General features: G+C 46.8%; 1 protein-coding gene across 2 annotated transcripts; it reads left to right on the forward strand.

Moving 5' to 3' along the window:
• Positions 1-422: 422 nt before the first annotated feature.
• Positions 423-23,757, forward strand: Prpf8 (pre-mRNA processing factor 8). 2 transcript variants are annotated; one of them, NM_001191590.2, is given in 43 exon segments: positions 423-479; positions 671-781; positions 1,274-1,442; positions 2,643-2,807; positions 2,912-3,130; positions 3,243-3,455; positions 3,570-3,695; positions 3,775-3,880; positions 4,433-4,623; positions 4,944-5,063; positions 5,148-5,337; positions 5,446-5,565; positions 5,674-5,808; positions 6,137-6,266; positions 6,519-6,715; positions 6,977-7,183; positions 7,302-7,465; positions 7,608-7,734; positions 7,845-8,037; positions 8,521-8,708; positions 8,884-9,122; positions 9,324-9,470; positions 9,650-9,860; positions 10,461-10,577; positions 14,531-14,778; positions 14,887-15,066; positions 15,250-15,385; positions 15,500-15,669; positions 15,826-15,955; positions 16,055-16,201; positions 16,432-16,592; positions 17,257-17,448; positions 17,846-18,083; positions 18,214-18,342; positions 19,847-19,960; positions 20,034-20,207; positions 20,455-20,648; positions 21,727-21,966; positions 22,065-22,206; positions 22,579-22,719; positions 22,830-22,969; positions 23,079-23,281; positions 23,446-23,757. In NM_001191590.2, coding segments are annotated over 42 exon segments (7,008 nt in total). In that variant the 5' UTR covers positions 423-479; positions 671-681; the 3' UTR covers positions 23,601-23,757.
• Positions 23,758-23,960: the final 203 nt, after the last annotated feature.

Consider the following 23,960-nt stretch of genomic DNA (forward strand, 5'->3'; position numbering starts at 1 on the left):
GTACACAGTGAGCACTCTTAGCCATAATATAACGAAGGAATAAAAGAACAAAGGATTCATTGAGTAGGAGCTAGTACTGCATATCAGCTCTGAATTCCTGAGAATAAATACAAGAAAAATGTGCAACGTAGGCAAACTTATTAAAATTGTTATGGCTTTGGCTTTTGGGGAGCAATGTTAAAAGCCAATTAAATGTCAGTTCTATTACAGGCCTCCTAAACCAAACTGACTGGCCGAAGGCGGGGCGTGAGTCTACCCCGGCCCCACCCCTCGCAGTGAAATCCGCTTTTAGACCCGCCTCCCCGACGCGAATTTTACCGTCAATTGGGGTTTTCGCTAATCCATCGAAGCATCTCGCCTCCTATTGGGTGAGCTTCTGAACCTGGTTGCGCACTTCCTGGAGTTGGGAACGCGGAGCGGACGTCGTCTTTCCGCCATTGCTCTGCGAGCCCTGCCGCTACCTAAGTGAGGGACGACAGGTGGGTGGCGGGCGTCTGAGGCTGGGCTGCAAGGCTGTCGAGTGGGCCGAGCGGCCGAGAAGCTGCGCCAGGCCCGGGTCGCGAGCTCTCAGCCCGGCTAGGGTGCAGGCCAGGGCACGCCGGACGTGTTCCATCTTTCTCTTCTGGGCCCGGGCCTAGCTGATTCGTATTGGCTTGCCTCTCCATCCCAGATTCTCCCGGCATGGCCGGAGTGTTTCCTTACAGAGGGCCGGGTAACCCGGTGCCCGGCCCTCTAGCCCCGCTGCCGGATTACATGTCAGAGGAGAAGCTGCAGGAGAAAGGTGAGAGGCGAACGGGAACGGCGCGCGCGGGCTCGAACGTGCAGGCGGATTTCATTTCTTCCCTCTGTAGGCAGGTCATCAGGGGTGTACTTATTAGCAGTATTTACACGTTTTAAAATGTGTTTAAATCATTGAAGGTTTGGAAGCGTCTGTTATTTGCAGGAAGCTAACGTGCGTGCGTGCGTGTGTGTGTGTGTGTGTGTGTGTGTGTGTGTGTGCGCGCGCGTGTGTATTGTGTGTGTGTGTGATGCGTCAATGGTGACAAAAGCTGTTCCTTTATAGGGATTGCATTACTCTGAAGGGATTAGACAGCAACCCTTCCCTAAACATCAATAGCAAAAATGTCAGGTGTTTTGGGGTAGTAAAATGGCAGTATACTTATCAGTGAGTAGTTCTCCTCTTCACAGCATGCTGAGGGCTACCCCAGGGGCAAGAGTTGGGGGATAATTAGGGTGAATGTGGGCAGCCCTTTTAACTGAGATGCTTTTATAGCTCGAAAATGGCAGCAGTTGCAGGCCAAGCGCTATGCAGAGAAGCGGAAATTCGGGTTTGTGGATGCTCAGAAGGAAGACATGCCCCCAGAACATGTCAGGAAAATCATTCGAGACCATGGAGACATGACCAACAGGAAGTTCCGTCATGACAAAAGGGTCTATTTGGGGTAAGTAACATCCCAGGATAATTTCATATGGAGTTTGGCTTCTTTCCTTTTTCGGCCCCTTCATTGACAGTGTTGGATAGAGGGACTATGGTTTGGAACATGACTTTTTAACTGAGACACAGTTTCCTTGTGTGGGCCTTTCTGCCCTGGAATTAGCTCTGTTGACCACGCTGCTCTAGAACCCACAGGGATCCCCATGCCTCTGCCTCCTAAGAGCTGGGATTAAAGGCAGAGACCATCATGTCCAGCATGGAACATGGCTGTAGACTTTACATAGGATGTTTGTAGAAGTAAAGCCAGGACCACTGGGATTCGGTGATAATTGCCAAGTCTTCTACTTATTTTTGCTTTGTTTTGTCCTGCTGATGTCATTGTTAAATACTATTATTGTTGAACTGTTTGAAGCTCAAGATACGACACACTCTGGATGCTTTTTGGTCACTAGCATTTGGGAGTTTAGGATGTTTAATTCCTGGAGTTTCTCTTACTACTTCTGCAGCAGTAATTGGTAACCAGTGTGGTAGTGTTTGGACGTAATGTCGGCACTGGAGCTGCAGGAGCAGGACTGTCACAGGCTTGAGGCCAGCTCAAGCTGCTCCGTGGAATGCTCCATTAAAAACAACAACAAGAGCCAGATTGGTGGCCAGGCATTTAGTCTCTGTGCACGGGAGACAGAGACAGGAGAATGAATCTTCTGTTCTAGACTGAGTTTCAGGCCAGCTAGGGCTATATAGTAAGACCCTGTCTCAGACAACAACAAACATCATCATCATCATCATCATCATCATCATTATTATTATTATTGAAACTTGCTTTTGGTCCTCAATGGATAGACCTTTCCTTTTAGGAGTTTAAGTTTAGTGGCATGGTAAATGAGAGACAAATGGTCACTGTGTAGAGCCATGAATGTGCTGGTATTTACAGGAAGGGCAGAAGGAAGTTGCTTTCAAAGGGACAGGTGTTGGTTTATACAGGCTGATTCCCACTATTGTGGAACTAAGACATTTAAAAGGGAGAGTGGTGTTAGATGGAGATGAGGAGGCCATACTGGAAGTCATGTAGGATCTGCGTCCTAATTTGGGGCTTTGGAATATAAGGCAGCATTTTGTATGGAACACGTGATAACTTTATGGCTTGTCAGCAAGGGACAAATGATGAACACTTAGTTGTTTCTAATTGTTTCTCCTCCTTGTGTTGCAGAGCTCTCAAGTACATGCCTCACGCAGTTCTCAAGCTCCTAGAGAACATGCCCATGCCTTGGGAGCAGATCCGGGATGTGCCTGTGCTGTACCACATCACTGGAGCCATTTCCTTCGTTAACGAGATTCCCTGGGTTATTGAGCCAGTTTACATCTCCCAGTGGGGGTGAGAAGGGCTGAAGTGTGGGGGGAGGTGGCATCTGGTGGGGTGTTGTGGGGGCGGAAGTATTGGCAGTTGAGATCAGTGGGCATGATGCTCTTGCCTTATAGGTCAATGTGGATCATGATGCGTAGAGAAAAAAGAGACAGGAGGCATTTCAAGAGGATGCGTTTTCCCCCTTTTGATGATGAGGAGCCGCCCCTGGATTATGCTGACAACATCTTAGATGTCGAGCCACTGGAAGCCATTCAGCTAGAGCTGGACCCTGAGGAGGATGCCCCTGTGTTGGACTGGTTCTATGACCACCAGCCATTGAGAGATAGTAGGAAGTGAGTGGAACTAATTTCTGTGAGAGTTCTGGAAACAGGAGCTGTGGGAAGGCCGTAGGTAAGAGGCTTGGCTCAATGCCTACCTGATGTGGGCCCTCCATCTTTTCCCTAGGTATGTTAATGGTTCCACCTACCAACGCTGGCAGTTCACATTGCCTATGATGTCCACTCTCTACCGACTGGCCAACCAGCTTCTGACTGACTTGGTAGATGACAACTACTTTTATCTCTTTGATCTAAAGGCCTTCTTTACCTCTAAGGCACTCAACATGGCCATTCCTGGGGGACCCAAATTTGAACCTCTTGTTCGAGACATCAACCTACAGTAAGTTGAGAAAGTATCAATTTTTAGGTACCTCGTGTGTGTTAAAATTTAAAGTTTACCTTAAGATCCTGTATAACAATGGAACTAGACTACTCACTTGACTTTGTGTTGTAGGGATGAAGACTGGAATGAATTCAATGATATTAACAAGATCATCATCCGTCAGCCTATTCGTACTGAGTACAAGATTGCTTTTCCGTACCTCTATAACAACCTCCCACACCATGTCCACCTGACCTGGTAAGATGCTCAGAACACAGCAGTTAGAAAGGGGAAGGCCAGAACACAAGAACAAGTTGGCTGACTCTTTTTGTTATAGGTACCACACTCCTAACGTTGTGTTCATCAAGACTGAGGATCCTGATCTGCCAGCTTTCTACTTTGATCCTCTGATTAACCCAATCTCCCATAGACACTCAGTCAAGGTAAGAGGAAATCACATGCTCTGGAGGGTAGCGAGGAATGAGAGTCTTGGAGATTGAGCTTGGGGTCTTATCCATGCTAGGCAAGTTTTCTGCTACTCAGCAGCCTATGCCCCACTTTTTTCTTTTTGGACATGTAGTGTAGGTTAGCCTAAATTTACTGTGTAGTGTAGGTTAGCCTAAATCATTTACTGTGTAGTTTCAGGTTGGTCTTGCTCATTCAGTCTTTCTGTCTTAGCTTCCTTCTACATACTGGGGTTTCAGGGCTCCTTCCTCAAGCTCAGGAGTTTTGACAGGAACTGATTGCAGTGGGTACTTCTGTAGTATGGTGCTGGAGCTCCTTTGGGAGGCTTTGGGTGGTAAGCAGGTGGGTTGACTTCCTGCTTGGCTCTCGTCTCTACTCCCTTGGCTCCTTTGTCTAGCTCTTTAGGCTTCTTTTACAGGCATCCATTTCATGGCATGTGTAGACATTATGCTTGATCCCGAGAGTTTTCTGCTCATCTCAGCTTTGCGCTCAGTGAGTGGGAAATGAACCCTTGAGGACTTCTTTTTCAGAGCCAAGAGCCACTACCTGATGATGATGAGGAGTTTGAGCTCCCAGAGTTTGTGGAGCCCTTCCTGAAGGATACACCTCTCTATACAGACAATACAGCCAATGGCATCGCACTGCTCTGGGCACCACGGCCCTTCAACCTACGCTCTGGTCGTACTCGCCGGGCCCTCGACATTCCCCTTGTCAAGAACTGGTGAGGTTTCTCCTTAAGGGGTAGTAGATGTACAGTACAGGAGAAAAGGCTGTGTGGTGTACAGTATAGGAGAGAGGCTGGGTGGTGTACAGTATAGGAGAGAGGCCGGGTGGTGTACAGTATAGGAGAGAGGCCGGGTGGTGTACAGTATAGGAGAGAGGCTGGGTGGTGTACAGTATAGGAGAGAGGCTGGGTGGTGTACAGTATAGGAGAGAGGCTGGGTGGTGTGCAGTATAAGAGGAAAGGCTGGATAAGTATGCAGCCTTTGCAGAGTGTCTGGAGGATGGGTGGGCAAGGCTCTGATGGGCTTATTTAACCAGGTATCGGGAGCACTGTCCTGCTGGGCAACCTGTGAAAGTTCGAGTCTCCTATCAGAAGCTGCTTAAGTATTATGTGCTGAATGCCCTCAAACATCGGCCTCCCAAAGCGCAGAAGAAGAGGTAAGGTGCTGAAGGCCCCTGCTACACCTTGTGTTCCAAAAATGTCAGTATGTCACTTTAAGTTTCTTCTTTATTTTTACCCAGGTATCTGTTTCGCTCTTTCAAAGCTACCAAATTCTTTCAGTCTACCAAGCTGGACTGGGTGGAGGTCGGGCTGCAGGTTTGCCGCCAGGGCTACAACATGCTTAACCTTCTCATTCACCGTAAGAACCTCAACTATCTGCATTTGGACTATAACTTCAACCTGAAGCCTGTCAAGACTCTCACCACCAAGGTGCCTGTCTGGGACCTCATGGCTCTGACGTGCTTAAGATGGATGGCACTGTGGGATACCTTCTGTGGCCACTCTCATTAATATTCCTTGTGTTCTTGGACTTTTCAGGAAAGAAAAAAATCTCGCTTTGGGAATGCTTTCCATCTGTGTCGGGAAGTACTGCGTTTGACTAAGCTGGTTGTGGATAGTCATGTGCAGTATCGCTTGGGCAATGTAGATGCCTTCCAGGTGAGGCCATGTTGCCTGGACCCCTGCCTGGATGGAGAGATGGGGCGAAGCCTGTGCTGGCTCTGGAGCTGGCTCCGGCTCTAAGGCTAACGGGTGACTTTATTGCAGCTGGCAGATGGATTGCAGTATATATTTGCCCACGTGGGACAGTTGACAGGCATGTATCGATACAAATATAAGCTGATGCGGCAGATCCGCATGTGCAAGGACTTGAAACATCTCATCTATTACCGCTTCAACACGGTGAGACCCTGCCCTCAGTGCCAGCCTTCACATACTCTTGCTTTTTCTTTGCAGTTAGAGCTCTTTCCTAGGATCTCCTTGGAGAGACTCTTGAATATGTCATTACTATACTCCATGAATGAATCTTAGCACTTCACTTACCGCTGAATCCATGCAGGAGCCTCCCTATCTGCGTCCCTATTCTAGACCGGGAGGACTCAGATAGCGTTTACCCTATCTCCATGGCAACCTGATACATGTTCTGCCTTCTTCTATCCAGTTTCCTTCCTGTCATTTTTCTTTTTAAAGGAATTGTCCATTTATGTTCTTGGTTTCTACTTGACTGTAGGGTCCTGTGGGGAAAGGCCCTGGCTGTGGTTTCTGGGCTGCTGGCTGGCGGGTCTGGCTATTTTTTATGCGTGGAATTACCCCTTTGCTAGAACGATGGCTAGGCAACCTTCTGGCCCGACAGTTTGAAGGTAAGTGGTTTTCTTTATCCATGCTTGTGTGCCTCAAGTTCTGTGTCTTTGTGTTTGTCATCGATCCTGAGTCTGTTTTAAATGAGTCTGTCCTACTATTCTGGCTCTTGGGATGCTCGCTAGGACTTTGAGCCATCATGTGTTTGTATGTTTGTGACTATCTGAGGTGGCTTGTCTTTTTGTATGTGTGGATCATATGGGAACGTGCTACTATTTATTGATTTCATCTCTGGGCTGTCCCTTCACTTCTAGGCCGTCACTCAAAGGGGGTGGCAAAGACAGTAACAAAGCAACGAGTAGAGTCCCATTTTGACCTTGAGCTTAGGGCAGCTGTGATGCATGATATTCTGGACATGATGCCTGAAGGCATCAAACAGAACAAGGCCCGAACAATTCTGCAGCACCTCAGTGAGGCCTGGCGCTGCTGGAAGGCCAACATTCCATGGAAGGTAGGCTTTCCTCCATCTCCATTTCCTTTCATCCTTCTGATGTTAGGATTGCCACATCCTCAGAGGGCTGTTCACCTTCTGTTATCCCCTACCCTCCTTGAGACAGTCTCACTGTGTTGTCCTGGCTGACCTGTAAGTCTGTGCAGGCCAGGCTGCTCTCAGACTGAGGGGATCGATCCGCCTCCGGCTTTATGCCGGGTGCAGGTGTGGAGCACTGTGCTTGGTTCTTACTACCTTTTTTCATCGTGTTTGTACCTGCAGGTCCCAGGACTGCCAACGCCTATAGAGAATATGATTCTTCGGTACGTTAAGGCCAAGGCTGATTGGTGGACCAATACTGCCCACTACAACCGTGAACGGATTCGCCGTGGGGCTACTGTAGACAAGACTGTTTGCAAAAAGAACCTGGGCCGCCTCACCCGCCTGTATCTGAAGGCAGAACAGGAGCGGCAGCACAATTACCTGAAGGTTGGGCCAGCTAGACTGGGTGTGTGGGGGCTGGGTGGCAAGGTGGGCTGCAGAGTGAAGATGATGCTTTGCCTGAGTTTGGACAATAGTGGGGGATAACGTGATGTTCACCTTCCAGGACGGGCCTTACATCACAGCAGAGGAAGCAGTGGCAGTGTATACTACCACTGTGCACTGGCTGGAAAGCCGTAGGTTCTCTCCTATCCCGTTCCCCCCACTCTCCTACAAGCATGACACCAAGTTGCTTATCTTGGCTCTGGAGCGACTCAAGGAAGCTTATAGGTAAGGAGTGGCTGGAGGGTTCCTGTTGGGAGGATAGCAGAGAGAGAGTGGCATCATGGTCCGAGTTCACAGGAAGGTATATTTCCTTCTGGTTTAGCATCTTCTTGGGTTTTCTCATACACCTTTCTTTTTGCTTTGTTAGTGTGAAGTCTAGGTTAAACCAGTCTCAGAGGGAGGAGCTGGGTCTGATTGAACAAGCCTATGACAACCCCCATGAGGCTTTGTCCCGCATCAAGCGTCACCTCCTCACGCAGAGAGCCTTTAAGGAAGTGAGTGAAATACTCCCTAAGTTTTCTTTTGGCCTGTGCTACTTATTCTTGGCAGTGAGTGCCGCATTGGCTTGGATGAGTTGATGTGAGCCAGGCTCTTCCTCCTCTAGGTGGGCATTGAGTTTATGGATCTCTATAGCCACCTTGTGCCAGTGTATGATGTGGAACCACTGGAGAAAATAACTGATGCTTACCTGGACCAGTACCTGTGGTATGAAGCAGATAAACGCCGTCTTTTCCCGCCCTGGATCAAGCCTGCTGACACAGAACCCCCTCCACTGCTTGTTTACAAGTGGTGCCAAGGTAAAAATTTCTGGAGTTACCCTCTGCAGAGAAAGGAGGTGAATTGAGTTCTGTATGAAAATTCAGGCCTAGGCTGCATGGTCCATTTTATTACATAAGAGTGACTAGTACTGCCAGGTGGTAGTCCCATGTGCCTTTAATCCCGAGTTCAGGAGGCAGAGGCAGCAGCAGCAGATCTCTGGGTTTGAGGACCCCCTGGTCTACAGAGCAAGTTCCAGGGCATCCATGTCTACACAGAGAGACCCTGTCTACTAAACCAAAAGAAAAAGGAAGCGTGAATACCACTGATGTTGAGCAAAGCTTACACTTAGAGCAACCAGGATGGATGGATGGGTGGGTGGGTGGGTGGGTGGGTGGGTGGATGGATGGATGGATGGATGGACGGACGGTAGAGAGTTTTGGAATGTGTAGAGAGCTGCTGAGGTTACTAGTCCTGAAAAGGTGTTAGTAATATGCCATAGCTCCGACATTTTGCTTTTTTAGGCATCAATAACCTGCAGGATGTGTGGGAGACGAGTGAGGGTGAGTGCAATGTCATGCTGGAGTCTCGGTTTGAGAAGATGTATGAGAAGATTGACCTGACCCTGCTCAACAGGCTGCTGCGACTCATTGTGGACCACAACATAGCTGACTACATGACAGCCAAGAACAATGTAGTCATCAACTATAAGGTCTGTCCTGGAGCCAGGAGCAAAGAGATGTGTTAAGGGATCATCTGGCCCATTGAGTTAGGATTTGCTAAGGGAGAATGGAGAAGATTGAACCCTGAAGTGCTTGGAACACAGCCAACCATAGCCATAGCTAAGAGTTGTGTTTTTTTTTTTTTTTTTCCTTTTTCATTTCTAGGACATGAACCATACAAATTCATATGGAATCATCAGAGGCCTGCAGTTTGCCTCATTCATTGTACAGTACTATGGTTTGGTGATGGATTTGCTTGTATTGGGATTGCACCGGGCCAGTGAGATGGCTGGGCCTCCGCAGATGCCAAATGACTTTCTCAGTTTTCAGGACATAGCCACCGAGGCTGCACACCCAATCCGACTCTTCTGTAGATACATTGATCGCATCCATATTTTCTTCAGGTAATGATGCATAGCTCCTTTAACCAACAGGGGAGGGAGCTATGTTCTGCCTGTAATGTGGCTCTTATAGCTTAGTTGACTGCTTTTGGGCTATAAAGTGAAACGAAGCCTTCAGTTGCATAGAGTCCTCACTGTGGAGCTGGCGTTCTCGAAGGGTCCTAGTATATTTGGACTTCAACTATATATCTTGTCTTAATGTAGGTTCACAGCAGATGAGGCTCGGGATCTGATCCAGCGTTACCTGACAGAACATCCAGACCCCAATAATGAAAACATTGTTGGCTACAATAATAAGAAATGCTGGCCCCGAGATGCCCGTATGCGTCTCATGAAGCATGATGTCAACTTGTGAGTTTCAGTTGGGTTTGTGGGAATTACAAGGATGTTAGTCCTAGGGACCCAGAAATTAGGGAGGATTGAGGTTGTGTCTTGGTAGGAGGAATATAAACCTGTTGGGGTATCATCTACCTGGTCTTTGGATGCAAGTGTCTTCAACAGACTGAAATGCCTCTGTTCTCTGTGGATAGGGGTCGGGCAGTGTTCTGGGACATCAAAAACCGGCTGCCACGATCGGTGACTACAGTACAGTGGGAGAATAGCTTTGTGTCTGTGTACAGTAAAGACAACCCCAACCTGCTGTTCAACATGTGTGGCTTTGAGTGCCGCATCCTACCTAAGTGCCGTACCAGCTATGAAGAGTTCACCCACAAGGACGGGGTCTGGAATCTACAGAATGAGGTATATTCTAGGAAGGGCATCACTTCACCACCCCTGGAACTCTGGACTCAGTGGGGTGAAGAATGGCCATAGCTTTTCATTATCATCCTAGTGAGTTGGGTGTAGTCGCAGTTAATCTTTGCTTGATTAAACATTGTTTCTCTGTAAGCCTGGCTGGTCTGGAGTTCACTTTGTAGACCAGCCTGGCCCTGATTGTCTCAGCGATCAGCCTGCCTCTGTCTTCCAAGAAGTGTGAGGATTAAAGGCGTGTACCATCATGGCCTACTCCTTTATTTTTCCTTTTTTTGAGGCCGGGTCTCACTGTGTAGCTCTGGCTAGTCAGCTTAGCTTTGAATTTACCAAGGTCTACCCCCACCTCTGCTGCTTCCCGAGTACTGAGATTAAATGCACACTCTGCCATGTCTGATTTTTCATGTTCATTTATGCCATGGCATTTGTGTGGAGGCCAGAGGGCAGCTTGTAGTCTGTTCTACTATGTGGGTTCTGGGGATTGAAGTAAGGAACTAAGACTTGGTAACAAGCACCTTCGCCTGCTCTGAGCCATCTCACCAGCCCCTCTGGAAGTCTCTGGGACAAGTTAAAACTGGCTTTGCGGTTTAGGTTACTAAGGAGCGGACGGCTCAGTGTTTCCTGCGTGTGGACGATGAGTCAATGCAGCGCTTCCATAACCGCGTGCGGCAGATTCTGATGGCCTCTGGCTCTACCACTTTCACCAAGGTATGTGGGCATAAACCTTCGTTTCCCTGCCAGCCCCTGTGTCTTGGCATTCCTTCAGCTCCTTCCTGGTTTGGATTCCCACTTTCCCAATTTTGCCTAATATTCTAATCTCCATGTATTATTTTGGGATGGCAACTTAGAATGTTAGATCTATTGGGGTTTATTTCTGAGGATTCCCTGCAAGAATTTAATAGGCTGTATCTGTGGGGTTTTGATGATTTTTTAAATCAGAGCAAAAGTGGAGTCTATAATTTGAACAAAAGTATCTATTTTGCATTTTCCCTTGGCTTGTTAGCTAAGTCAAACAGCCTATATTTTAGGGAGTAGCATAAAATGCAGGGTCTTTTGTTTGCATTTATTTTTCCTTAGGTTGTTCCTGGGGCCCACTTAAGACAGCTGGAGATTTGTATGTTTAGGGTCTTGCAAGGCCAGATCTCCCATGATGAAAACTTTTTAAATGTGGCTCTTAGGAATTCACTTCTCCTAAGATAACTTCTGTGCTGTAGGTATTTTGCACATACTAGATACCAGTTGCAAAGTAGAGCCCTTTCCCTTTGAGAGAGAGGTACATGATATAAGAACCACTAATATGTGATGTTTATGGAGTCATTGCATTATCCGAGAATACTAGAGTTCATGAGTTCAGATCCTGTCTGAGTGGAAGTAGAAAGACTTCTACAAGAAACAAGGTGAAGGCGTTCAGCTTTAGCAGAGGTGTGGAAAGGTACTTAATTAGTACGGTACTTGCATAGCTATAAGAAGTTTAAGGTTGATGGCTCAGCGGTTAAGAGCACTGACTGCTCTTCCAGAGGTCCTGAGTTCAAGTCCCAGCAACCACATGGTGGCTCACAACCATCTGTAATGGGATCTGATGCCCTCTTCTGGTGTATCTGAAGATAGCAACAGTGTACTCGTGTAAATCTTTAAAAAAAAAAGTTTAAGGTTTATTGTAGTAAATTGTGGAGTTGGAATTTTTCTAGATCCCTGGAAAAAAGAATTTTAGCAAATATAAAAGTATAAGGCATTCTCTTCTTTTTCTTTTTTTTCTTTTTTTTTTTTTTTTCCAGAGCTCGGGACAGAACCCAGGGCCTTGCGCTCGATAGGCAAGCGCTCTACCGCTGAGCTAAATCCCCAACCCCGGCATTCTCTTCTTTAATTTTATAATTTTTTTCCAAGGCATAGTTTCTCTTCATGCAGCCTTGGCTGTCCAGGAACTTGCTCTGTAGAACAGGCTGCCCTCAGACTCACAGAGATCCACCTGCCTCTGCCAGCCAAGTGCTAGGATTACAAGCGTGCATCTCCACCACCAGGCAGTTTTCTGATTCTGGGGTGAAGGTTGAAAGCTTAAGGATGAGTGAGACTGTCTGGAAGAGTGGAGAGAGGAGAAAAGACAGATAAGATAAGGGTGATGGGAAGGAAGCTCTGAGGTGCACTGACCAGAACCGAGCAGGTATTTAACAGCCTCAGTTGCCTGAACAGTTTAGTAGATAAGACTGAATGGGAGCCAGTGACATTGGCAGTTAGGACGTCATTGGTGACCTTAGAGCTATTTCAGTGCTGGGATGCAGGCCAGATGGTTTGCCAGAACTGGAGTAGGTGCGTTAGAATCTCCCTTTTTCAGAGGGAGCTGCACATCAGGACAGGGCTTTTTGTTCTATTTTGGGAGTTTTTACTTTTATTCACTTTTTTTTTTTTTTTTTTTTTTTTGGAGCTGAGGACCGAACCCAGGGCCTTACGCTTGTTAGGCAAGCGCTCTACCACTGAGCTAAATCCCCAACCCCTTTTATTCACTTTCTTTTCTTTCTTTGGTTTTTTTGTATAATTTACTTGTATACAATGCATTATAATCATATTAACCTCTTTCATGCCCCCTTCCTGCTGTCCCTTCATTTAACAAGGTGTGTGTATGTGTGTGTGAAGAGACAGAGAGACAGGGTGGGGGTGGAGTGTTGTGCAGTTCCATAGCCCTCTTCCGATTCTTTGAGGCATGGTCTCTTCTGGAGCCTGCAGCTCTAAAAGCCTGTGAGCTCAAGCAATCCTCCTGTCTCAGCCTTGCTCAGAGCCTTATGGAGGAGTGATGAGAGCTGAGGGGGGAACTTCACAATTATGGTTAGATGTGCATGATCTTAGGACTTTGGGCGGTCCTCCGCCCTCAACTTGATTATCTATAAAGTGAGGATAACCATAGTTCTTAGCTCAGAGAACTTTTATGAAAATTAAATAATATGTACAGTAGTCCAGTAAGCCATATTATTTTATAAAGAGCTTTTATTAATTAGATCAGAGATTACGATAAGAGCATAATGTTGGATTTGAACTTGTTTACTTTTTCTCCTTTGCTTTTTGTTCATTTGTTTGCTTGCTTAAGATAAGCCTTATGTATAATCGAGGCTGACACTGAACTCTTGATCCTTCTGACTTAGCCTCCAAAGTACTGGGATTACAGGCATAAGCCATCTGACACTGATAACAGGCCTTAACAAGTACACATTCCCACACATATGTATATATGTGCACTGATACTAACAGGTGTACACATCATATATAGCTACACTAGAAGACCCCAAAAACCACCTCCACCTCCACCCCGTTAATAGAAAATCTCGAGGAGGCTGGAGGTGATTAACCCTAAGGTCAATTAAGCTCCTTTTCTACCTCTTTTTTATTTATATTTGTCTTGTGTACTCACAAGTATACACGTCACGACCTATGTGTGGACGTCAAAGGACAGCTTTCAGGAGTCAATTTTCTCCTACCATGCAGGTTTCCAGGGTTAAAGCAAGGTAGGTCCTTCTGATTTGGCAGGAAGAACCCTCGACTCCACTGACCTGATTTGTCTTTTCAGCTGTTTATTTTTGCTATACTGGGGATTGAACTCGGCCAGGCAGCTGTTTTACCACTGACCTATATTTTGAGATTAAAGTTTCCCTGTGTTGCCCAGACTGGTTTTGAGCTCCTGGGCTCAAGTGATCCATTGACCTCAGCCTCCCAAATAGCTGAGACTATAGGTGTCCGTCACTGCTGTGGCCTTTAGTGTCCTCAGTTTCCCTTTCCTCCAGTTTTGTTAGAATCATGCTGTCACTCCCACCTGGGTTACCACTTCTGCTTTAGGTGTGTGTGGCACATTTAGCTCAAGAGTACATATGACCCTTCTGTTTAGTCGTGGTCCTAACTGGCACACACAGACCTCGATGAGGTCCAGGAAAACAGCTATGTACCCCTTAGGTAGTCTGACTGACAGCTCTGTTTGCTTTGTAAGGTCAAAGGCTGCCTTCCTGATTAGTTCTTTGTCTTCCTGCAGTCAGCAGTGCTGTTTCCTTCTTTGATCTGACAGCCCCTACCCCAAGTTTATGTTATTCTGAAAGGAATATTGTATTTAAAATAACTAACAGGGTCTTACCATGTATCACTGGCTAGCCTGAAATTCATAGAGATTAAAGCCTCATACTGCCATGCCCAGCACTAAAAAGTACTTTGTATTACATTTGTTTGGGTGGGTATAGACCACAGAGTGCATGTGGAGGTTAGAGAAGAAACTTGAAGAAGTGGGCTCTTTCCTTCACTATGTGGGTTCTGGGGATTAATCTCGAGTCTTCAGGTTTGGTGACAGTCTTACCCACTGAGCCATCAGAGTGACTCAGTCATCCCTCTCTCATTTGTTTCTATCCTAGTGGGTGTGAAGTAGTATCTTATATTTTTTTTATTTTCTGTAATTACTAATGATTTTAAACTAATCCTTACATTAGGGATATATGGATTTGTTTGTTTGTTTGTTTGTTTGTTTGTTTGTTTTCCCGGAGCTGAGGATCAAACCCAGGGCCTTGCACTTGCTAGGCAAGCGCTCTACCACTAAGCTAAATCCCCAACCCCTACATTAGGGATGTAAGTAACTAACTAGTAACTGCAAGACCTGCATTGCTCATGTGAAATTTACTCTTTTCCACTAACTTTAGATTGTGAATAAGTGGAATACAGCTCTCATTGGCCTTATGACATACTTTCGAGAGGCTGTGGTGAATACACAGGAACTCCTAGACTTACTGGTGAAGTGTGAAAACAAGATCCAGACACGTATCAAGATTGGATTGAACTCCAAGATGCCAAGTCGGTTCCCCCCTGTTGTATTCTACACCCCTAAGGAGCTGGGTGGGCTTGGCATGCTCTCGATGGGCCATGTCCTTATCCCCCAGTCTGACCTCAGGTATAGTGTGACTGACCTTCATTATTTCATTATTTCAACTCTGAGGGAAATGAGTGTTTGATTACATTTGACTTTAATTTTATTTCCTGTCTCAATTTTTCTGAACAGGTGGTCCAAGCAAACAGATGTGGGCATCACACACTTTCGTTCAGGAATGAGTCATGAAGAAGACCAACTGATTCCCAACTTGTACCGCTACATACAGCCATGGGAGAGTGAATTCATTGACTCCCAGCGGGTCTGGGCTGAGTATGCACTCAAGCGACAGGAGGCTATTGCTCAGAACAGGTGGGCATGCAGAGGGTGTGCCAGTCAGAGCTGGGGGTTGGCTCACAACACTTTGAATCTTATGTGGAGGTCATGGGCAGAGTATGTTTTTAGGAGTTAAGACTGATTCTGTTTATCCTTGGCCAAAGAATATTGAATGCTTGCTCTTTGTGAGAAAAGATGTTGACTCTTTTTTTCTGGCAGACGCTTGACTTTAGAAGATTTAGAAGACTCGTGGGATCGGGGCATTCCCCGGATCAATACCCTCTTCCAGAAAGATCGGCACACATTGGCTTATGATAAAGGCTGGCGTGTCCGAACTGACTTTAAGCAGTACCAGGTGTGTAGAGTGGAGAGTGGAGCAAGTTTTCTCCCCATCAGGATAGCTTTGGCATCCCTGTCACTGAGAGTGGTGGCCACCCAGAGGCTTCACTGTACTTGCGTTACTCTCTAGGTTTTGAAGCAGAACCCCTTTTGGTGGACACATCAACGGCATGATGGCAAGCTTTGGAACCTCAACAACTACCGCACAGACATGATCCAGGCACTGGGCGGTGTGGAGGGCATTCTGGAACACACTCTCTTCAAGGGCACTTACTTCCCAACCTGGGAAGGTCTGTTCTGGTAAGGACTCTGCCTCCTTACAGGGATCTGTCACAACTCTCTGAGCTCAGCACTTCTGTGCTGTGGTAGCCTGCTGCTTCTTACTTAGCCCAGTGAGGGTTAGGCACCTCTGGGAGGGGGATGGGCAGCATCTCATTTAATTCCTCTGTTCATCAGGGAGAAAGCCAGCGGGTTTGAGGAATCCATGAAGTGGAAGAAGCTGACCAATGCTCAGCGATCAGGATTAAACCAGATTCCTAATCGTAGATTTACTCTCTGGTGGTCCCCAACAATCAATCGAGCCAATGTGAGTATGATTCTTCCACAAGGGAGATGGGGAAAGGGGTTTCTTATGCCTTTATCTTTGTCCTAAGAGCTGGTCTCTGGTCTCTCTCTTTCCTGGCAGGTATACGTAGGCTTCCAGGTGCAGCTGGACCTGACAGGAATCTTTATGCATGGCAAGATCCCCACGCTGAAGATCTCTCTCATCCAGATCTTCCGAGCTCACTTGTGGCAAAAGATTCATGAGAGCATCGTGATGGACTTGTGTCAGGTGAGCTGCCGCTGAGGGGTGACATCACACAGTCACATCCGTCTGTGTGGCCTTGGCCTGGAGATCCTTAGGCTGGCTACCTAACCTGCTTCCCAAGGGCTTAGATTATGCACTGCCACGCATAGCCAGCTTGGGAAAATTTATCCTGGACAGGCAAGGATTAGACTCTGTTGCCTCATCTAAATTCTCTCAGCTCTCAGTGTATGTGGATTTCTCATCTTTACTTCTAGGTCTTCGACCAGGAATTAGATGCCCTGGAAATTGAGACAGTACAAAAGGAGACAATCCATCCCCGAAAATCCTACAAGATGAACTCTTCCTGTGCAGATATACTGCTCTTTGCTTCCTATAAGTGGAATGTCTCCCGGCCCTCGCTGCTGGCAGACTCTAAGTAAGTAACTTTTTTTTTTTTTTTTTTTTGGTTCTTTTTTTCGGAGCTGGGGACCGAACCCAGGGCCTTGCGCTTCCTAGGCAAGCGCTCTACCACTGAGCTAAATCCCCAACTCCGATAAGCATGTAACTTAAAAGAGTTAGCCCTGCCTCTTTTGTTTTGTTATTCTGGCTTTAACCTTATAATACTATTGCCTCAGCCCCTCCAAATGCTCGCTGTACAAAAGTGGGCACCATTCCCAGCTTTTGGTTGACATTCTTTTAAACTTGGAGGCAGTGCTAGCCCTTGTAACCCATCAGCAGTCAGACCTACCCGTTTCCTGGGGGGGGGGGGGGGGGTCTTGCTGATTTGTTTGTTTGTTTGTTTGTGGTTTGTTTTGTTGTTTTTTTCTGTTTGAGACACAGTTTCTCCATGTAGCCTGCCCGTCCTGGAACTTGGCCTGTAGACCAGGCTGGCCTTGAATTCAGAGATCCATCCACCTGACTCTGCCTTACAAGTGCTGGGGTTAAAGCCAAGCACCATTACTGAACGGCTAGGGGTCTTGCTGATCTACAATGAGGAGGGATGATTTTGAGATTTAGGTGCAGTTGGGAGTTCTCATGAGTCTGAGATGGTGGTTATGCTGTGGTTTCCTGAAAACCTGAACTTTTTCCCCTACCCTTAGGGATGTGATGGACAGCACCACCACACAGAAGTATTGGATTGACATCCAGTTACGCTGGGGGGACTATGATTCCCATGATATTGAGCGCTATGCCCGGGCCAAGTTCCTGGATTACACCACAGACAACATGAGTATCTACCCTTCACCCACAGGTGTGCTCATTGCCATTGATCTGGCCTATAATCTACACAGGTGAGTTAGGGCTCAGAAGCATCGGTTTGCCATTAGCCCTGCACTTTCTGTATTCGTTTCATTTATTTAAGTGGGATCTCATTATATAGCCTTAGCTGTCCTAGAACTATGTAGACCAGGCTGGCACCAAGCTCACAGAGATCCTCCCTCTTCAACTTCCCGAGTGCTGGTGCTAAAGGTGTGTGCCACCACGCCCTCCCTGCACATTAGTCTTTACACCAGTTTTAGTTTGTTTGGCTAAGATGAGGTTTTTTCTTCTGGGTCACTGACTGACTCTTCTCTATGTACATGTGTTAGCAGATTTTTGCATAAGCCTGGCCAACTTTCTTTGTCCCTTTGTTGTACTTGGAGCTTTCGGCCTGTGCTTAAGTTCTTGTGATTCCCTTCATCCTCACAGTGCCTATGGAAACTGGTTCCCGGGGAGCAAGCCTCTCATACAGCAAGCCATGGCCAAGATCATGAAGGCAAACCCTGCCTTGTATGTGTTACGTGAACGGATACGCAAAGGATTGCAGCTGTATTCATCTGAGCCCACTGAGCCTTACCTGTCCTCTCAGAACTATGGTGAACTCTTCTCGAACCAGATTATCTGGTTTGTGGATGACACCAATGTCTATAGAGTAACTATCCACAAGGTGAGCCTTGGATGCAGTGTGGGCACGCAGGCTTCAAGTGCCTATGAGAGAGTAAGACAAGCATGTACACACATTGGGTAAAGTCGGGGTGATTATGTAGGCCATGCTAACCAATATAACTGTTCTTTAGACCTTTGAGGGGAACTTGACAACCAAACCCATCAATGGGGCCATCTTCATCTTCAATCCACGCACAGGACAGCTGTTCCTCAAGATAATTCACACATCCGTATGGGCTGGACAGAAGCGTTTGGGTCAGGTACGCAGTTTAAATGATAGTGAAGCCACAGAACCTTGCTGTCTCTCATTCTTGGTAGGGGGCAAAGGAACATGATAAAAATACCTATTTCTCTATTGAGAGAAAGTATTGCTGGGTGTGGTAGCAAATATCTCAGTACTCAAGAAGCAGAGGGAAGAGGATTGCCATAGGTTTAAGGCCAGCCATGGCTGCACACAGTCAGAAAAGAGGTGGCGATAGTGTTGTGTGATTTACTCCCTGAAGTACTTGAGCTGAATGCAGAGCTTGTCAGCTTGCTTTGCTTTGGGAGTTAGAATTATAAGTGGCACTCTTCCCCCTCAACTGCCCCATCTGTGGCTGACATAAATGGGTGCTGGGAATCCACACTCTGGCCACAGCACTTGACTCAGTGACTCCGCTCCTCAGCCTCCCAGGGAAGTGTTCCCAGGGAGGAGGTCCAGCATGTGAAGGCCTTCATTACCTCTGAGCTGGGCTTTCTACATCCTAAGCCTCTCACTTCTGTTCTCTGTCTTAAAAGAGCAACTAAACATCATCTTTATAAAGAGAATGCACACTCTGTGGCTTCCTAGACATTTGCTACCTGACTGGGCTGTACCTACCCAGCCACATGTCTCATCTCTGTATCTGTAGTAAGTATAGTGTAATGATTACAAGTCCCCTTGTAATTTCCCCAAGTCCCAGCGCTCATCTCACTTCCAAGGCTTTGTCCGTATTTCTGTCTCTAGAAGAGCTCTCATTTTCACTGTGCTCACCGTAGTTCTAGCCAGGAAGACTCATTTCTATATGCAGCTTTTAGTTGTCTTAACTTTTATTTAGATTATTTTTTAAATTCTGTTATTAGTCTGGGCATGGTGGTACATGCCTTTTAATCCTACCAGTTGGGGGCTGGAGAGATGGCTCAGCGGTTAAGAGCACCCGACTGCTCTTCCAGAGGTCATGAGTTCAATTCCCAGCAACCACATGGTGGCTCACAACCATCTGTGGAGAGATCCAATGCCCTCTTCTGGTGTGTCTGGAGACAGCTACAGTGTACTTATATATAATAAATAAATGAATCTTTAAAAAAGAAAAAAAAAATTAATCCTACCAGTTGGAATGCAAAGGTAGGTTTATCTTTGCAAGTTTGAAGCTAGCCCCTTCTGCATACTGAGTTCTAAGCCAGCCAGGACTGCAGAGTGAGATCATGTCTCTAAAAACTAAATAGTATTTTATTTTAGCTGTATGTGGGGAGGGCATCAGCTCCGGGGCTACAGCTACAGGCAGTTGTAATCCGCCTGGTGTGGATGTGGGAACCACATCCTCACATCATCCATAAGAGCAAGCTTAACCTGAGAGCCAGTTTCAAACTGTAATTCATCACTAAACATGTAGGCATCTTTTTCTGATTACTAAGTTTGGCACTCATGTTTGTCATTATAGAAACGGTCTATTTCAAGATTTTTTTTTTTTTCTAGATAATTGAGGAAGGTCAACTCAGTTTGTTTTGGATTTTTTCTTCTATTAGTTGGCCAAGTGGAAGACTGCTGAAGAAGTGGCTGCCCTGATCCGATCTCTGCCTGTGGAGGAACAGCCTAAACAGATTATTGTCACTCGGAAAGGGATGCTGGATCCCCTGGAGGTGAGAGGTGGACACAGTAGAAGGTAGACTCAGGCCCTCTGGGCTGTGTCTCTGACTTTGGGCTTTGCTTTAGGTACACTTACTGGACTTCCCCAATATTGTGATCAAAGGATCAGAGCTCCAGCTGCCCTTCCAGGCTTGTCTCAAGGTGGAGAAGTTTGGGGATCTCATCCTTAAAGCCACAGAACCACAGATGGTTCTCTTCAACCTCTATGATGACTGGCTCAAGACTATCTCATCCTACACGGTAATTTGACACCTTAGGAAGAAGGTCTCTCTAGTCAGGAGAAGTTACTGTGTGCCTCAGGGGTCTCCAGAAGTCACTTGATGAGATTGTTTTTAAATTCTTGACCTGTGTATACAAAGAGCAAGAACTCTTGCTGGGAGGTTGGCACCATAAGAAATTGAGGACAGCACTGGCTTCCCCCTGAGGATAGGGTACAGGAGGGGACTGTCACCAAGCTGACAGTCATACTTTGCACATGTTTCCCCAGGCTTTCTCCCGTCTCATCCTGATCCTGCGTGCTTTGCATGTGAACAACGATAGGGCAAAAGTGATCCTGAAGCCAGACAAGACAACCGTTACGGAACCCCACCACATCTGGCCCACGCTCACTGACGAGGAGTGGATCAAGGTGGAGGTGCAGCTCAAGGATCTGATCTTGGCTGACTATGGCAAGAAAAACAAGTGAGTAGGGCAGGTGTCATAGTGCAGCCAGGGCAAGGTTCTGGAGTTTGGAAACATTTAGGCTTACAAGTGTCTCAGATATTTTACCTGTGCTTGGTAATGTGTGCCTGTCATCCCAGAACTTGGTAGGTAGAGGCAAGAGGTTCAGGAATTCAAAGTTATCTTTAACTACATGAGTTAGAGGTTAATCTAGGCTACATAAGGTCGTGTCTCAAAAGAAAAATAACATCTTGGATACTTAGAAAGAAATGCAGTTCTCAGTGAAGGCACTGATACCATTTTGAAAAGATTCACTCTCTTTTTTGTTTCTGCTGTCTGCGTTTCTCTTGTTTTTTTTTTTTTTTTTTTTTCCGGAGCTGGGGACTGAACCCAGGGCCTTGCGCTTCCTAGGTAAGCGCTCTACCACTGAGCTAAATCCCCAGCCCCACTGAGCTAAATCCCCAGCCCCTCTCTTGTTTTTAAGACAGGGTTTCATTCTGTATCCCAGGCTGGCCTTAAGCTCCCAACAACCTTTCCTTGCCTTAACCTTGTAACTGTTAGATTATCAGTATGTTTCACTCCATCCGATTTGAGAGTTTCCAGTTTCCATTTTTGAGAGTTGTCCTGTGTAGGGCAATTTTTGTGGGGGAAAGTAAGAGTAGAGGTGTGAAGCAGCAGGAGGACGTGTGAAGCAGCAGGAGGACGTGTGAAGCAGCGGGAGGACGGACGTGTGTGTTGTTGTCCTGCTGCTTGGATGCATGGAGTTGACGGTGCCGCAGCCTCTTCCTTTCATGCTTTTCTCAGAAGTGCCAGTTAAAGGATGGTTCAGGGATAAAGGTGCTTGCTACCCAGAACCTAAGTTCAATCCCTAAAACCCACAAGGTAGAGAGAAACCTTCTATAAGTTGTCTTTTGACCTCTACTCTTGCACTGTGATATGTCCCCCTCCTCCAGAGTAAATGCATTTAAAAGTTAAAAAGAAAAGAAATGTTACTTGAGGATTATCTTGGCCGAGTATACCCTGTTACCCAAGTCTACTCTACCATCAAGACAAAAGTGACTAGTAGGAGGGGCCTGTTTAACTCTCAGTGTCCCCACAGTGTGAATGTGGCATCGCTGACACAATCAGAAATTCGAGACATCATCCTGGGAATGGAGATCTCTGCACCATCGCAGCAGCGGCAGCAGATAGCTGAGATTGAGAAGCAGACCAAGGAACAGTCCCAGCTCACTGCTACACAGACTCGAACTGTCAACAAGCATGGCGATGAGATCATCACCTCCACCACTAGCAACTATGAGACCCAGACCTTCTCGTCGAAGACCGAATGGAGAGTCAGGTGCTGTGGAGGGCAGGAAGGTGGCGGGGTGCACAGGCCTGTGGATGTTGCTGGGTATGCTTGTGCTGCGGTGCTGACATGCCTTGTCTGTCCTTTAGGGCCATCTCTGCTGCCAACCTGCATCTACGGACCAATCACATTTATGTTTCATCTGATGACATCAAGGAGACTGGTTATACGTACATTCTTCCCAAAAATGTGCTGAAGAAGTTCATCTGCATATCTGATCTGCGCGCCCAAGTGAGTAACCATGGCCCACACCTGGACCACAGTGTGAGCCCACTTAGTCTGTGCCTGAAATTCACTTGATAGTCCAAAAACTTTGAGGTGCTGACTTCAGAATTCATGGATGAATGAATAACTTGAAAAAGACAGCACAAGCAAGAGGTATCAAAACATTTCATAAAGCCAGGGCCATTAAGAGGAAATATTACTGGGGTAGAATTTATTGCAGAGAGTAACAAATGTATTCAGACATGTATATAGTTGACATGGGGTTGGGATTTAGCTCAGTGGTAGAGCACTTGCCTAGTAAGCGCAAGGCCCTGGGTTCAGTTCTCGGCTCCGAAAAAAAAAAAAAAAAAAAAGAATAATTTCTGATCTTATTTCTAGATTGCAGGATACCTATATGGGGTGAGCCCTCCAGATAACCCTCAGGTGAAGGAGATCCGCTGTATTGTGATGGTGCCACAGTGGGGCACTCACCAGACTGTGCACCTGCCTAGTCAGCTGCCTCAACATGAGTACCTCAAGGTTTGTGCTGTGGTGGAGCCTGGGAATTGCACTTACTGTCATGTTACCCTAATGGATGACATTTGTTTGCAGATAAGTTGAACATCTCTTTAATTACTCTTTGCCTACAGGAGATGGAACCCTTAGGTTGGATCCACACTCAACCCAATGAATCCCCCCAGCTATCGCCCCAAGATGTAACTACTCATGCCAAAATCATGGCTGACAACCCATCTTGGGATGGGGAGAAGACTATTATCATCACCTGCAGGTGGGTATGGGCCTCCTTGGGTGAAAATACAGGGCAGGCACTGCAGACCAGTACCTGGATTGGTGGTGACTTGAACGCTTAGCCTGTCCCTCCTATCCCCCTCCCCCAGCTTCACACCAGGTTCCTGCACACTGACAGCCTACAAGCTGACCCCTAGCGGGTATGAGTGGGGTCGGCAGAACACAGACAAAGGCAACAACCCCAAAGGCTACCTACCTTCGCACTATGAGAGGGTTCAGATGCTCCTGTCTGACCGATTCCTCGGCTTCTTTATGGTCCCTGCCCAGTCCTCCTGGAACTACAACTTTATGGGTATGTGGTTTTGTGTGACAGTAGCCCAGGAAGTGTGGGGTGGAGACAGGTGACCAGCATGCGTGGCTCCTGGGGTATGACTGCCTTGGAAATGGCCCAGGGGCTCAGGCTGGGTGAGGCAGGCAGATCATTGTTAACATCCGATGTTTTCCCCCTCCCATAAGGTGTTCGACATGACCCCAACATGAAATACGAGCTGCAGCTAGCAAACCCCAAGGAGTTCTACCATGAGGTCCACAGGCCCTCCCACTTCCTCAACTTTGCCCTCCTGCAGGAGGGTGAGGTCTATTCCGCAGACAGAGAGGACCTCTATGCCTAGTTACTTGCTTCTGCTTCAGATTCTCCAAGGCTGGAGCCTCTCAAATGCCCTCCCACAGACAAGCTGCTGACATTCAGCAGCCTGCCCCTTTGTGTTTTGTGCTTGTGTTGTTGATACATTGTAATCCTGAACAAATTAATAAATTTTATAAATAGGAGTGCTTTTGTTTTCTTGCTATTATGAGGTCAAATTCTGGGTATAAATAAGTTTAAGAATTGGGGACTAGCTTGGGCAGTTCACAGCAAGAATCTGGGCCCTACCTTCAAGGGCTTGAGGCCCTCTCCATTCGAGGCTTTGAGGCTACAAATACCCTAGACTCGAGGGAACTGAGTTTTGGGCTGGCCTATTACCTTGAGCATA

This window comes from Rattus norvegicus, chromosome 10 (genome assembly GCF_021556685.1).
Source record: "Rattus norvegicus strain SHRSP/BbbUtx chromosome 10, alternate assembly SHRSP_T2T, whole genome shotgun sequence".
Classification (NCBI taxonomy): Eukaryota; Metazoa; Chordata; class Mammalia; order Rodentia; family Muridae; genus Rattus; species Rattus norvegicus.